Source organism: Protopterus annectens, chromosome 2.part0 (assembly GCF_019279795.1).
Source record: "Protopterus annectens isolate FY-2018-M chromosome 2.part0, PAN1.0, whole genome shotgun sequence".
Taxonomy (NCBI): Eukaryota; Metazoa; Chordata; order Ceratodontiformes; family Protopteridae; genus Protopterus; species Protopterus annectens.
In genome coordinates, this window is record NC_056728.1 from 36,432,611 (window position 1) to 36,447,739 (window position 15,129).

General features: G+C 39.3%; 1 protein-coding gene across 1 annotated transcript in view; it reads right to left on the bottom strand.

The window, feature by feature from the left end:
• UNC80 (unc-80 homolog, NALCN channel complex subunit) overlaps positions 1 to 15,129 on the bottom strand; it is a 5,631,640-nt gene that overhangs the window by 5,061,644 nt on the left and 554,867 nt on the right. The window contains exon 6 of the mRNA XM_044060513.1: positions 9,245 to 9,309. Within this exon, the coding sequence (XP_043916448.1) occupies positions 9,245 to 9,309 (65 nt within the window). The remainder of the gene's footprint in view (positions 1 to 9,244; positions 9,310 to 15,129) is intronic.

Sequence of the window (15,129 nt, forward strand, 5' to 3'; positions counted from 1 at the left end):
AAAACAGGGGGTATGGCTAAACGCCTGTGCTGAGGAAGAAGGAAATCCCTGAGCCTCTTTGATTCTGAGAAATCTTGACTCTCCCAGTGAAAATGCTCCCTCAAAGTATGCAAGGTTTCTCCAAATGAATAATCCTCTGGAGGTGATGCAGATGGTATAGACTCCTATGCATCAGAATCCTCATAAGGAGGAATAGATAATTCCTGATCAGAAGAGAAATCAGAAGAAATAGAAACCTGATCTGAAGATTCATAATCAGTGTCTTGCCTAGGCCTCTTATCTGGAGGGGGATGGGAACCCCTGATCAAGGTAATAAGGTCTTCAGCCATTTTGATCATCTGTTTTTTACGCATAGAGGCCTGTGAACATGGCTCATGCGTCGGTTTTTTAGTTTTAGAAGTTTCTTTTGTCTTTAGTTTTGCTGCTGCCGTCGGTTTGATATAAAAATGTTGAGGCCTGAATACACCCTCAGAAGCCGGTGCCTGCTCAGCGGCTCCGGACCCATCCGAGGGAGATACATCCGTGAGTCCAATACTTTGAGTATCTCGCAGCATGCCAGACTCCACATGGGTGTCTGTAGGGGCCTGCGACTTGAAAGTAGCGGGTATCAGGGGCTGCGAAAGAGCCTCACTGAGTACCGGCAAACCGGCGACTGGCTTAGGAGAAGCTTTGTCGTCGGTTTTGGGCCTCGACTGTCTCTCTCTGTCCTTTTCTTTGCGTTTTTTATGTACTCTGGTAGTCAGATTGCTATCCGATGACATTTCTGGGTAGTTAAATCCGTTTCCAAAATACTTTGAGGCAAAACTATACCGACGCTTAATAGCATGTTGGTTAAATCTAGCACAAAACCGACAGCCAGGCACGTTGTGATCAGGGCCTAGGCAAGGAATACAGTATAAATGGAAATCCTTATGAGGTATTTGCTTCCCACAAGTAATACAATTATTAACTTTTTCTGACATCGGTATGGAGCAAGAAAAAAGTTTCCCCAACAGGGTACTTAGCTTTAGTGAAGACTTCGGTTCTGAAACTCAAACTCGAATATTACAGGAGTCGGCCGACCAGCACTTGCGAAATGCTTCTGCTTCGGGCACCGCGCGGCAAGAAAGACTAAAGAAAATGGCGTCGGCTGCTTGTTTTATACCCCTGACGACCTGACGTCATGGAAGAGGAGACAGCAACCGACGCAGGACCCAAGACTTTGGAATTCAGGCCGACTTGAGGGCAACCTGCCAGCAGATTACCCAAATGTAATGACTGCAAAAGTGAAACACGAAGAACATCTATGAAACAGTTGCAAGGCAATAAAGGTAGACCCTACTACTCCCAACATGCAGTCCATGGAAGGAGAAGTGGAAAGACTGTTAATGAAAGAACATCCATTAGCACAGAGGAAGGATATAGCCAAACTGGAGGCTAAGCTCTCTCAACTCAGTACTGGCATAACCAGTCAGGAGGAGAAGGAAACCACACTCACTACAATTCCAGTCTCACATAGACCTACCACGACAGCAAACCAAACACATAATCACACAAAAACATACTCGGAGGCTCTAAATAAAGATCTGCCTAAGCAGCAGAGACCTCCAAAGCAGACACCCAAGCAACCGCTACCCCAAAACAAAACACGTGCAAAACATATCTCACAAAGCCAGTGTGCCGAACAGTCACAGCCCTTAAGACTAAACAACACACGTGATACACTTGTAATAGGTGACTCTATCGTCAGGCACACTGACGTCCCGCTCACCAGGCTGAACAAGAAGAGGGTCACGGTCAGCAGCCTGTCGGGCGCTAGGATCCGCCACATAACACAAGCACTCAGGTCACTCCAAGGCAAGTACAAATATGACTCAGTCATTGTCCATGCTGGTGTGAATGACCTGAGACGTACCTCTCTGGACTACATGAAAAGAGACATAAAGGAGCTCTCTGAGCATGTAGCCCAGGCCGGTATGACCCTGACCTTGAGTAGCATCTTACCCTCACCAAGAATGATGCCACAATATGAAGACAAGATGATCAATTTCAACAATTGGCTTAAGTACTGGTGTCAATCAAAGGGGATCGAATGCCTGTCAGCTTGGGATGATATGCTCGACAAGCCACGATGCTTCGCTAGGGACGGCTTGCACCTGTCACCCCTGGGCTTTCGGATATTGGCAAAGGCTCTTGCTACCCCCATAGTGCCTTTTTTAGGCAAGGCTCAAAAGACAAACCCACCTCCATAGGTATCACAAGAGATAAGAAACTAAGAGTAATGCTACTCAATGCCAGAAGTCTAAACCTCAAGATGCACTTTTCGAAACTCTCCTTAGCATGGAGAACACTGATATCTGTGCAGTAACAGAAACCTGGTTTAGGGCTCCCGAGAGCACCCCAGCACTACCAGGTTATACCTCATACCATGCTTTTCGGCCCCAAAACTTGGACCGAACCACAAAAGGAGTGGGGAGTATCGATATTCATCAAAGATACCCACACCTCCAGGTTGGTGGCAAAGCACGAAGCATCAGAGACTATCCATGTGCAACTAACAGTGGGTAAAACTGCCTTCCAGTTTATAGCCTGCTACAGACCACCCTCCCAAACCCAGGAACCCCACTCGGCCTTCCCGAGAACACTGGAAAATATGAAGGTCTCTCCAAACACCATTATATTGGGCGACTTCAACTACCCAAACATAGACTGGGAGCATTACTCTAGCTCCAACACCCTAGCCCAAACGTTCCTAGAATTTATAAACTCAAATGCTATGGAACAACTTGTTACCACTCCCACAAGAGGGGAAAACATACTGGACCCGATCATCACCAACATGGGGACTCTATGCTCCAGACCAGAAGTGTATCCCTCACTGGTAAGATCAGACCATAAACTAATCTCACTGGATATTCACATCCTAACCCCACCCCCTGCCCAGAAAACCACAGTGAAAAACTTCTCTAAAGCAAATTTCACACTCCTCAAAACCGAGGTGGAATCCTTCAAAGCCCCCGGGCCTGTGGAAAATACGGCCCAGACCACAGAATCCTTTATAAACGCATTCTATGAACACCTTCAGGAATGCATGGATCAAGCGATCCCAAATAAAACCAAGACCCAATCCTCCAAAGGTAGACGTCCTGTCTGGTGGACCCCAGCCATAAACAAACTATACAATAGAAGGAGGAAGCTACTAAATGATAGAGCAAAATCCCAAAAAGGGAAGGCATCACTGATCAGTATTAGCAAAAAACTACGGGCACTCATAAAATTGTCTAAGGCCAGCTTTGAGAGAAAAATTGCACAGGACACTAAGGATAATCACAAGGCTTTCTTTAGTTATGTTAGGAACCTGGGTGGTAATTCCCAGATATGCTCAGAATTAGTCCAAAATGACAAAAAATACACTGAACCCACAGATATTGCCAACATCCTAGCTGACAGGTTCAGCGCAAACTCCCCCCCCCACCAAAAGGGCAAATATCTATCCCAGCAGAGTGCTGCCCCTGACATCTCAGATGCTCAGGTAAGAGCCGCCTCTCCAAAGCAAAAACACAGCATCAATGGGACCAGACGGTGTCCCGGGCTGCGTCCTACATGAACTCCAAGAAGAGCTAAACCCAAACATAAAACTACTGTTCAATCTCAGCCTTACTACAGGATATGTGCCCAAAGAGTGGCGTACAGCAACAGTGGTCCCTCTCCATAAAGGTGGTGCCTCAACGGATCCTGGAAACTATCGCCCCATAAGCCTGACTAGCTTGGTCTGCAAAGCTATGGAAAGGATCATCATGGACCGCATAAATAAAGATATTGGGGACCTACAGACACTGGATCCTACCCAGTTCGGCTTTGTTAAGGGCAGATCCTGCCTCTTAAACCTGGTTGATTTCTTTGAAACAGTCACCAAGGCCAGTGACGAGGGGAAGGTGGTCCACACAGCCTACCTGGACCTCGCAAAAGCCTTCAATACAATACCCCATTCGGGCATTATAGATAAGCTCACCAGCTTAAATATAAACCCCTATGTCACTAGATGGATTGCAAACTGGCTCAAGGACAGAACCCACATGGTTAGAATTGCTGGAGCCATGTCAGACTCCAAACCAGTTACAAGTGGTGTCCCACAAGGCTCAGTCCTGGGACCTCTCTTGTTCGGTATATATTTCTCGGAGGTACAGGCCAACATGGAAGGACTGTGGCTGAACAAGTTCGCAGATGACTGCAAACTGGGCACCATAATCGACTCTCCAGCCGACACAAGCATCCTCCAAAAGGGCCTCATAGAAACAGACAACTGGTGCCAGAGCCATGGCCTCAAGCTAAATGCCAAAAGTGTATAGTCATCCCTTTGGCAAAACAAAGTGCCCACAAATTACCACATAGGTGGTAATCCATTAAGTACAGAAGAAGTAATTAGGGACCTGGGGACCCAAGTTGATAGCAATCTCTCATTTGACAACCACGTGGCCAAAGTGGTTAGAAAAACATTTTATATAGCCCACCTAATCATGAAGGATTCACATCTAGATCAGGGGACGTCATCGTGCCTCTTTACTCATCCCTCATCAGGCCCATAATTGAGTACAATGCCCATTTTGGGATGTACCTTACCAGACACCTGCAGCAACTGGAAAGACCCCAAAAGTACCTCACCAAGAGGATCAAAGGGCTCAAACAGATGCCATATGCTGCCGTTAAAGAAACTCCAGCTCTACTCAGTGGCATACCGCCTGTTCAGAGGCGATCTGTGCCTGACGTATAAAGCCATGTCCAACCGGGAATTAATGGACATGCTGCACCTCAGAAAATCCAAATCCCATCGAGCTACGCTCGAGACTTGAACCTCAGCACTGAAATAAATAGGACATGCTGGAGGGACAGATTCATAACCCAGAGGCTCTCTTCACTCTGGAATAAAATCCCAGTCCAGGTTAGGCAGAGTCCCTCATTGACTCTCTTCAAGAGGAATCTTGATGAGTGGATGGCAGATCGTAGGTTTACCCCGGGTATCACTTCTGTGTCACTGTTAGACAGAGGCACAGTATACTAACCTCGAAAAAGGGCATAGCAAAATAAATTTAAAATGGGTGGCGAAAGCCAAACACATTCTGGCTAAGCTTATAAATGCCCTAGGGCAGATAGCCTAGCATGAACCTATGAACCTATGAATAGCAAGGGTCAGTATTACGTATAGTACTGATCATTCCACGGTATGGGAAACCATCAAAACATTTTGGCCTATTCTGACATCTGACAATAGGCTAAAAGAAATAGTAGATGCCACACCTCGTAAAATCTAAAGAGGTTTCTATGTGGCAGCAACCAAGGTTCATCTATGTCTAACAACGTGAAAATGATTGAGTCCAGATGTTTTGGCACCCAGAAATGTGGCTGCTGCAAAATCTGTTCTGTTATTAATACCAGCAATGTTTTTATTCATAGAAAATATCAGTTCCTTGGGAATGCCAATTGTAACGTATATTGCTACCTGTAGTCTTTGCTCATGTTTTTATGTGGGCAAGACTAACAGGATGTTGAAAGAAAGGATTTCTAAGCACCACTCTGACATGCGTAATAAAGTGGTCACCATTGCTTTGTATACTCATATTAGAGACAATGCTACTCATAGTTTTAGGTTTATGGTGCTCACAATGGTTAGGTTAACAATAAGGGAAGGAGATATAACTAACAGGACAGAAACGGAAAAATCTAAATGGATAATGAATCTGAGAGCAGAATGCCCCCCTCCACCCCCCACCCCGGGGCTTAATGGTATGGTTCCACTCAAACCGTTCTTGAAAGAATGAAGATTGGTTCATAAGTTCTGATGCAGATTCACTGTAGCATAGCCTGTATTTCTGGTGCTCTGTTAGTAAGTTATGCTATTACAGTGCTTCGTCTCTTTAAGATTGAAGCTTCAGTGAAATTTACGTCATCAATGGGTGGCTCCTGAGTTTAGTATGTTAATACTAGTGACACTGAGTTCCGAGTAGTTTTTTATAACATGGGTTATTTTTGTTTATTTTCGATTATTGAATCTGTTATTCATTTTGTTTTCATCAACTTTTTATTTTAAGTTGACAAGTTTTTTTAAATGTAAATAGTTTTTTATTTTATATCTTTTTGTCTTTGCTGGAAATGGGGTTTTTGCTTGAGTCTATGTTATCTAAAGGGGCCATGTGATGGTTGTGAGTGTGACTGAACTGCTTGCTTAATTGTTCTAATTATTGCTTAACTGGTTTGCTAGGATACTTTTAAATAGGTTGACTTTAGCATTTGCCAGCAGGATCTGAAGAAGCGCTTATTCTGTTTTTTGTTTTATTAAAGTTCTTAGTTGTTTTTACGTCTATGGTGTAGCGCTCCCTTCTGAGTCTTATTCTTTGAGTTTTCATCTTCTTTATGTAGAAAGCATTACAATGTGTGCAATTAGACATATAGCATTTTTTTGTATTACAAGTTCCATTGGTCCTTAATTGGAATGGTTTGTATGTTACTGGATGTACAAAATGTAATTCCGTATGAATGAATTGGCATTTACTGCATTTTTGGGTACCAACCTTATGTACTGATGTTTTATTAATGTATTTCTCCTGTTCTTATAACATAAAATTTGTTTAAGTTTGTTGGAATTTTTATATCCAAACATTAAACTATCTGCTGTTTTGTTTGTGTCTTTCGGCTTTTCCCGGTTAGGGGTCGCCACAGCGGAACTCCGGTCCGCTAATGATTGGTAGTTGATTTTTACGTGCCGAGTTACCAGCCCTGACGCACAACCTTCAACGAAGGTACGCCCATTCATGCATGTCTCCACGCAGAAGATGCTCTAGCTGAGAATCGAACCGGACAGCGTCTTACTGTGAGGCGACAATGCTACTGCAGCACCATTAAACTATCTGCTATAATATCCTTAAAGGCAGGGATATAGTTTAATATAAACAAATGTTTCTTAATTATATGCTGTATTTTGTATGTATTAACATCATAATGAAGAACACATCTAAATTTAACTGTATCATTATTTTTGTATTTATCTTACTTGTTATAGTGTATGGATAATGTTTATCTGAAAATTTAAGGTATAAATGTTCCTCGCCATCTTTCTGCACTTGTTTAATTCATTTACACATTTTTTCTATAACCTCTATCTAGAAATTCATTAGACATAGAGTTCATTTGTTTTTTTCATGTTATCCCTATGTAAGTTGATTTTTAACTGTTATTAAAAATACGGGGAGTTTGCATACTTTATGAAGGTATGTATCCTTTTTAATATTCTTTTTAAAGAGAGTTGTCTCTATGTTTCCAGAGGTACTTTTAAATAACCTAATGTCTGGAAAATCAATTTGTGTAAAATTAATTGTTGATTTAAAATGTAAAAAGCCGGACATTGAGTGCAAATACTCCAAAAATCATAAAAGGAAGCAAGAGAACCATTCCATATTAAAAATAGGTCGTCCACGAAACATCTACAAAATAATAAATTATCTATGTATTTGTTTCTTCTTGAATTGAAAACAAAGTTGACTTCCCAGTTGTTAACCAGTAGATTAACGTAACTGTTTGTCATGGCTGTATCCATGGCAACTCCCTTACATTGTTTATAAACTTTCTCATGGAATAAAAATACATTATTGTTTAAAACCAACTGTGTTAATGCACAAATGTCTTCAGTTTCTGATGATGGAAAATCATGTAAGATGTAATAAATTCTTGAAGGTAACTCACAGTTATAGCTCTGAATTCCAAAATAGTTATCTTATAATGTATATGTACAGAATATCTAAAGCAGTTTGAGGTTTTCTGAAATGTCTACTTCAAACCTTCTTGGAGTAAAAATGCAAAGTAAAATGCAGAGGAATGCACTACATTATGAAATGGAGGGGAAGTTTTGTCAACTTGGGAAATTTTGAAGTGCTGAGTGGCCCTAATGCCTACTGGCAAAGTCATAGTTACTACAACTACACCCAGAGATGTATTAATCAAACAGTATAACATTAGACTTTAACACTGGTTAACAGCTGTCTGGGCCATGCTGCTCATTTTCCCAACCTATTACATTAGAAATGGAGCCAAGTTAACTCAAAATTCAATCTTTACAGACAAAATAAATACCTTGTTTCTCTTTCTTGAAGTATTAAATTCCATCAGATGTACACATATATCTAGTATTATGGTACTTTGTCCTAAGTGAAAATACCACACAATGCAGTCTTCAATTTTAGTTCCTTAGTATGCAGTAAAACAACTTAAGTAAAGAACTATATTAAGAAAATTTCATCTCTATTAGACTGCATGGCTAGGACAGGGGGTGAGAATCCCCTGAATGGGTCCACTTTGATTCTCTGTTTTGTTCCTGTACCTGCTCATCATCATACACACTATCTTGCCATCTGACATGCACTCAAATTAAACTTAAAAAAATCATTCATACATATATGTTTTTACTGGGGGAGGGCGTAACCCAATGCTCCAAACCCTGACCTTTAGATCTTTCTCTGAGGCTGCAACAATTCAGACAAAGGGAACACACTTACATTTACAGATCAAATCAGTGAGGCAAAGACTCAAACTGTAAGTGGTAAGGGGGGTGCAGATCCATGCAAAAATGCATCTACAAAAATGCATCTACATGAATCCAACAGCATTTGTGATTGCAGTGGCCAAATGGAGTGATGGCGGAGTGTGGTTGGCAAATTGGACACAAGGAAGTTTTCTGTGGGTATATGAAAGCAAACCCACTGGAATGTGGATCACTGAATGCACTAATTCATTTATTTTATGATACATGCTTTATCCCAGTCATGGTCACAAGGGATCTGGGTTCTTTTCAGACAAGCAGTCTGCATAAAGCAGTGAAAGTACAGCTGTGAAAGTAAACTTGCACTAAAATTAGATGTGGGAATGATCACTGCTGCAGTAGCCTTAGCCTCATGGTTTATATCCTGCCACCAGTATATTGCAAGACAAGCACATACAGTCTTACAGAAGCATACACTCACCTCTCTACAGGTAGTTTAGAGGATCACCAATTCATTATCTGCAAACCTCCGAAACATGTGAAGAAAACAGGCAAAAATTCATCAGACTCAGGTTGCACAGATGGTACCCCAAGCATGATCACACTGGCAACATGAATACCAGACAGCAGATTCATATACAACTACAAAAGACTGCTTACATTGCCTTCTCTACAAACACTGTAAAAGTCGAGTTATGCAAGCCTTTTGCATTCATGAAGCTCTGCTGTGCTACTTACAGTAGTGGCAGGCTTCGGTAATTCACCTCCAGCTCTCTGGTTGTTGGCTGAGGAACTTCTTCTGGCTGAAAATGAAAAGACATACAACAGACTGAAAAATGCAGCATTCATGGACAAATAAACACAAATTTCATGTAGCTTACTGTACTAGAATATATGCAATATGCAGTTCCTCATTTATGTCCAGGCAATGTTTGATGCAGCACTATATACTACTAAGGACTTTGCATATACTGTGCAAGACATTTCTGTTCAATGAAGGATGTTCCACATAAGAAATGGGCAAATCCAAGGCAACAGAAGCAAGCACATTTCAATGAAAAATATTTAGCTGCTGGGTACACTGAGTGGTTCACTAGCAATGGCAATCATTTTTTATGTCAATGGCAAACTGCTGTTTTTTCCTTTTTCCTCAGACCAAAAAAAAACTTTATTTTGATAAACAATGCATTTACAGCAAAAGGCATCCAATGGCCAGGTCACCAGAAAAGTCCCGTAAGATTTTTTGCACACACAAGCCCTACCATAGCTGAAGATTGTATTAACTTTATTCTGCACAAAGCAGTTCCCCACTGTATTAATTGTACAGTGCAAAGAATAGCACTTGTCAGTCAAAACCATATTACTGCAAGTAGCTTTCCCATTAAACACTGCAACAACAAAATACAGTGGTCGATCTTTTCCTTTTTACTGCACTAGGAATTAACATTAGTCTTTTTTGTTGTTCCTCGACAAAGTCTCATCTGAGCCCCCCCCCCACACACACACACAAGCTGGAAGACCCTGCTGAAACAGAGGAATTAGAACTGGGGGAGCAAGGCGTTTTAATTTAAGAGGTCTCATTAGCACTGAATTACTACTCCTACTGTAAAGACTAACCTCAGACATTTACACAAAGGAGTCTTTTTCTTAACAAAAGTTTTAATTCAGTGTTATTTTGATTGCACAATGTAAACACAGCCTCTAACTAAATACTGTCTTCACAGTATAAGCAAACAGTCTGTCTTAGTAAGACATGTGATTTTCATTAGTATTTTAGTATATATTCCTTTAAAACACCACATGTTCGCCATGGCACATAAGCTTAAGCAACTCAGTGTGTAAGTGAAGAGAACTGTACATCTTTCTAGGTGTAATAGCATCTGTTATTGACAATGTGCTTACAAATATGCCAATGCATCTATGGAGCACATTCTAACCTGCAAGAAGCATGATTACTTACTTTGTGAAACATATCTGGCAAATAAATTTACTTATTTAAATTTATTTTTTTAAACTGTAGCCAGATACCTAAGAAGTTGAGATCTCTACATGCCATGGGTACTACAGTATAACGATCTTATCAATATACCACAGCTGTTGAGCTTCCTCTGGCTTTTCTCTCTTGGCATACTAGCAGCTAAAAATGCTTCTGGCATTCCTTTCAAAAGCTTCTTGTATGAACTCAATTGTCTTCAGAAAAAAAATTAGATCATCCTGCTGAAAGAAGAGTCAGGACTGAACGGAAAACTGGGCTATTTAATGGGGAAAGTCATTGGCAATGAATTGGTGCTTACAGTGTGCACACTGTTTCTTAATGTCATTTTAACGATGCTTTAAACCTACTATTTCAACAGTAGTGTTTAAGAACATTGTCAGTGTTGGTCATCACAAAATAGTGCTTGCCAATTAAAACCATGCTGGTTTATGCTGCTTCTCAAGGTATACAAACATGTAAAATAAAGTGATGCACTCCTCTTGTTTATACTCACACACTCTCACAAATAGGTATCACATAGAATAGAGATTCTTCAGCAAGGTATAATTAACACAACCTTAAGATTCCAAATATGTTTGTAAGCTGCATTAATTTTACATTACAGACCCTTCTGTTATACTGCAGACAGAAAAATGTCAGCTAACATTATGTTATTATTGAATATTACTTTCCCATTTGACAGTGCACCAAATGTTTCCAAACATGCAAAATAAACTCAAGTATTCCTTTTGCTGATATTTGGCTATTATTTCTCTGTACTGGACATCACTAAAAAGTAGATCTCAATTAAAACCAGGTGGCTGTATACTGCTTATGTAAAATGTTCACCTTGTTTACATTTGGCTATAAGTAATTATTAATGGGTATCACAGAAAAGTGCTTTCTTTGTGTAGCATGCAGTGGATTCAGTGGAACTTTAACCTGTTATTAATTCTACAGCACCCAACACAGTTCACCGTCAGTGCTAACTTTGCCATTTATAGTACAACACTTGCCAATCAAAATCACATTCCTGCATGTTGCTGCTCACTAAATGCTACACCAAATAATATTTGTAGACACACAAAATAAAATTAAGCATTCTCAATGTAAAGCATCACACCTCTTAACATTGATAATATTTCACATTATATCACATAATTCATGTGTAGTTACTAAGTACATGGTCCAGAAGACCACTGAGAAGCCTAGCCCAATTTTTTTAAGTGCCCCAGAACACTGCCTAGTTAAGTAACTTGCTCAGAGCCACATAATAGGCTAATGGAGGCTGAGAGACTCACCATGTGGATTATAAAAAGCAGCTCATTAAAGCTCATTGCTTTCTACAAGAGTACAGCTGTTTGGAAATCGGAGCTTCTATGTATCCTGTAAGACTATGCTTGTCTTTACAGAAGGCTTTCCTGTATTCCTAAAATGAGTACACTCCTCACTATTTTCAAAGTCTAATTTCTGAAGTTCTGGTAAAGTACATATATAAAAATAAAGCATCTAGAAGCTGACATGATGTTTTGAGCTGGAGTTACGGTGTTCTTACTAAACATTCTGAAAAAGGAGGGCACATTTCCATGTTTATATTAATAATGTAAAAATAGAGTGTGATGCTGTCTTGTTGTGGGTGGTGTATTCAAGTAATGGGTGTTAGTAAAAATGACATTAAAACATGGTAATATGAAGACATTCTGAGGTATAAATGCTTTTTCTGTAAAGCAGTTATATTTAACTTCATAAAAGCTGCAATCTTATATAACACATTAAGGCCCACAATGTTGCCACTGTTACTTGCATCTAACAGAAATGGTATTGTAGCTAATGTCTGGAAATACTGTGAAACTATTATGTGCAGAATTTGCAGAGATTCAGTAATATCATAAAACAGCAATATGCAATCCCCTCTTGTGAATAATCACTGGAAAGCTCTTAAACAGGTTAACAATTTTCTCAGTGATATCTTGGATCTATCTTGCATACTTACAGAGATATAAACCATTGTCTGACCATAACACTAGTATTTTTGGCAAACAAAATAGTTTTCCCTTTATAAATACACATTAAAAACCAGCATTTACAAACAGACTTTTGACACTACCATCAATGTATAGATACCATCAATGTATAGATCATTATCTACCAACGACCTATCATACTTCACAAGTTTGTAACTCACAACATTGATCAGATATTGTAAATCTAATGAAGTATGTTTTCATAACAGGATTTTCAAGAAAAGTTCTCAGAAGCAATTGGTTTCCTGGGTTACAAGATCTCAGGAAGCAAAGGTGTTAGCCTCCCTGCTGTTAAGGATTTAATGAGTTTATCTTCCATGTCAAGTGAAAGATTAGCACTTTTAAATGAAAAAAACTTGCTGTATGCTCCTTTCCCATTAAACACTGTTTTTTAACACCTTTATTAACTTATCTCTTAAAACACAGGCAGACCTACACCAACAAAGAAAAAAAAAAGAAAAAGAAAACAAAGCATGTATTTTTTTTAATTCCATACATTATACATCACACATCTTTTCTTTTTGTAGTCATCATCAGTACATTACATAAATTGCTGAATGTCTGCCTTTCAGTAAACCTCACTCCTCCTGAAAATTCTTCACATACTGTTCTCATAATTTCAATTTATTTCTGTGTAATATGCTCCTTCCTGTTTCTAAAGATCCTTCTTCCACGTCTTTTATCTATTTTATAATATTCAATACTTTGTTAAATGCAGTTGTTTTAGACTTTAATAATCATTTTCAAGTACTTTCTTTTTGGCAGCTAGCAGAATTAAACTTATGATGCTTTACTATGTCAATGCAATTCAGATTCTGTCTCCCAGCTCAAAAAAAAAAATCATATCCTTACTTACAGCCATTTACTTACCCAATATTTCTGATACAGTACTGTACAGGAAATTTTACAAATCATTAATCTCCCAAATCACATGTTCCCAGCTACCTCTTTCTTTCCCATCACACCTCCAACATTTGCTATCTACACGAGGAAAATTCTATGAAATCTGATTGGGGTATAAAAATACCTATGCAAACACTTCCAGAGATCCTAAACCTTCTGGATTACGTTGTATACTTGGGAACCATACATAACGTCATTCCATGATTCTCTTGTAAATTGCTTTTCCAGTCTCTCTTCCCTATCTTTTCTGTAACCTCTTCTGACTGATTCTTCTACTTGTTATGCAATGCTTTATATGTTCTACTAATTATCTGTTTCTAACAACTTCTGTTCTAGATTTGACTAAAAACCCTGCAAGAGCAGAACTTTCACTTTAGATTCCTCTACACCTTTCTCTTTGACTATAGTCTAACAGGCATCCCTGGTAGGTAAGGCAGTCTAACCTGAAGTCCAAACATCTTCTTGGCCTCATTCCACTCCACGACCTTTCCCTCTCGAGATATTTACTCCTAGTACCTCAGTTCCTTTGCCAGTTTTTCCAGTAAATGTTAGCCCCCTCTGGTCCGTTTTCTGTATCATCATCCCTACTGGCAAAATCTCCTCTCTCCAGCTCGGGCTGATTTAGTTCTTAACATACCAGAAAACAAAAAGTACAACCGAACAAAACTGTACAAAGCACAACACCATGTACAGGCTCCAAAACCTATCCCATGTTATGATGAAGCTTGGGACTGACCTAAGTGAAAGCACTTAACTTGGATTGTACTTACTGCCTTGTTCATTTTTAACAGTTTATTTTATTGTGTGCAACATTAAAAGAAGGTTTTGGAGCCTGTACATGGTGTTCTGCAGTTGTACAGTTTAGTTCTTAACATACTTTCTGCTACTTTATGAATATAATATTCTATATAGTTATTATTCTCCTTAAGGATTTGCATCCAAAATCTTACTCTATTTCTTAAACTTCCAGCTGTGTTGTCATCCCTTTCCATTTTAAAATTCTAACCTACTTGTGTTTTGTATAAAAGCCTTAACTGTGTAGCTTTAAAATATTCCTTCAAATCAGATAATCCTAAACCACCTTGTTCTACTGGAAGGATCAGTTTATCCCACTTAACTCTTGTCCACTTCTCCTCCAAGATAAATTCCTTCAACTGTATTAATGTCCACTTCATCTCCAGTTAATAAAAATATGCTTGACCAGTATATAAATTGGACTAAAATATCATCACTACTTGTACCTTTATATTCATGTCCATAAACAGTTTCAAGTTTCTTGGTTTTTATATCATCTTATTATTCTCTTCTCACACATCCTTAACTGTTATAATAAAATGCTTTTTAAACCATACTCCTAAATACTTCATCTTATTGTGTGCCCATACATATGGGTATGGATGGGCACATAACAGCTATAGCCTTTGTTTCATTTTCCTTAGTTCTATATCCTGAAAAGACTTAAAACTGTCTGAAAATGGTTCACAACATTAAGATGCCCTTTTCTGGATTTATCAGGTACAAAACAATATTACCTGCAAATAAAGTAGACTTTTCTTGATTACCATACCCATATCCTTGCATTCCCGAGTCCCTTATTTTCTCTGCCAATGGCTCTAAATATAAAGCAAATAACCAAGGGGAAAGAGCACATTATTTATTTTATTTATTGACATTTGTTTACCGGGGAAGTCCGACTGAGTCAGAAACCCATTTTCAGCGGA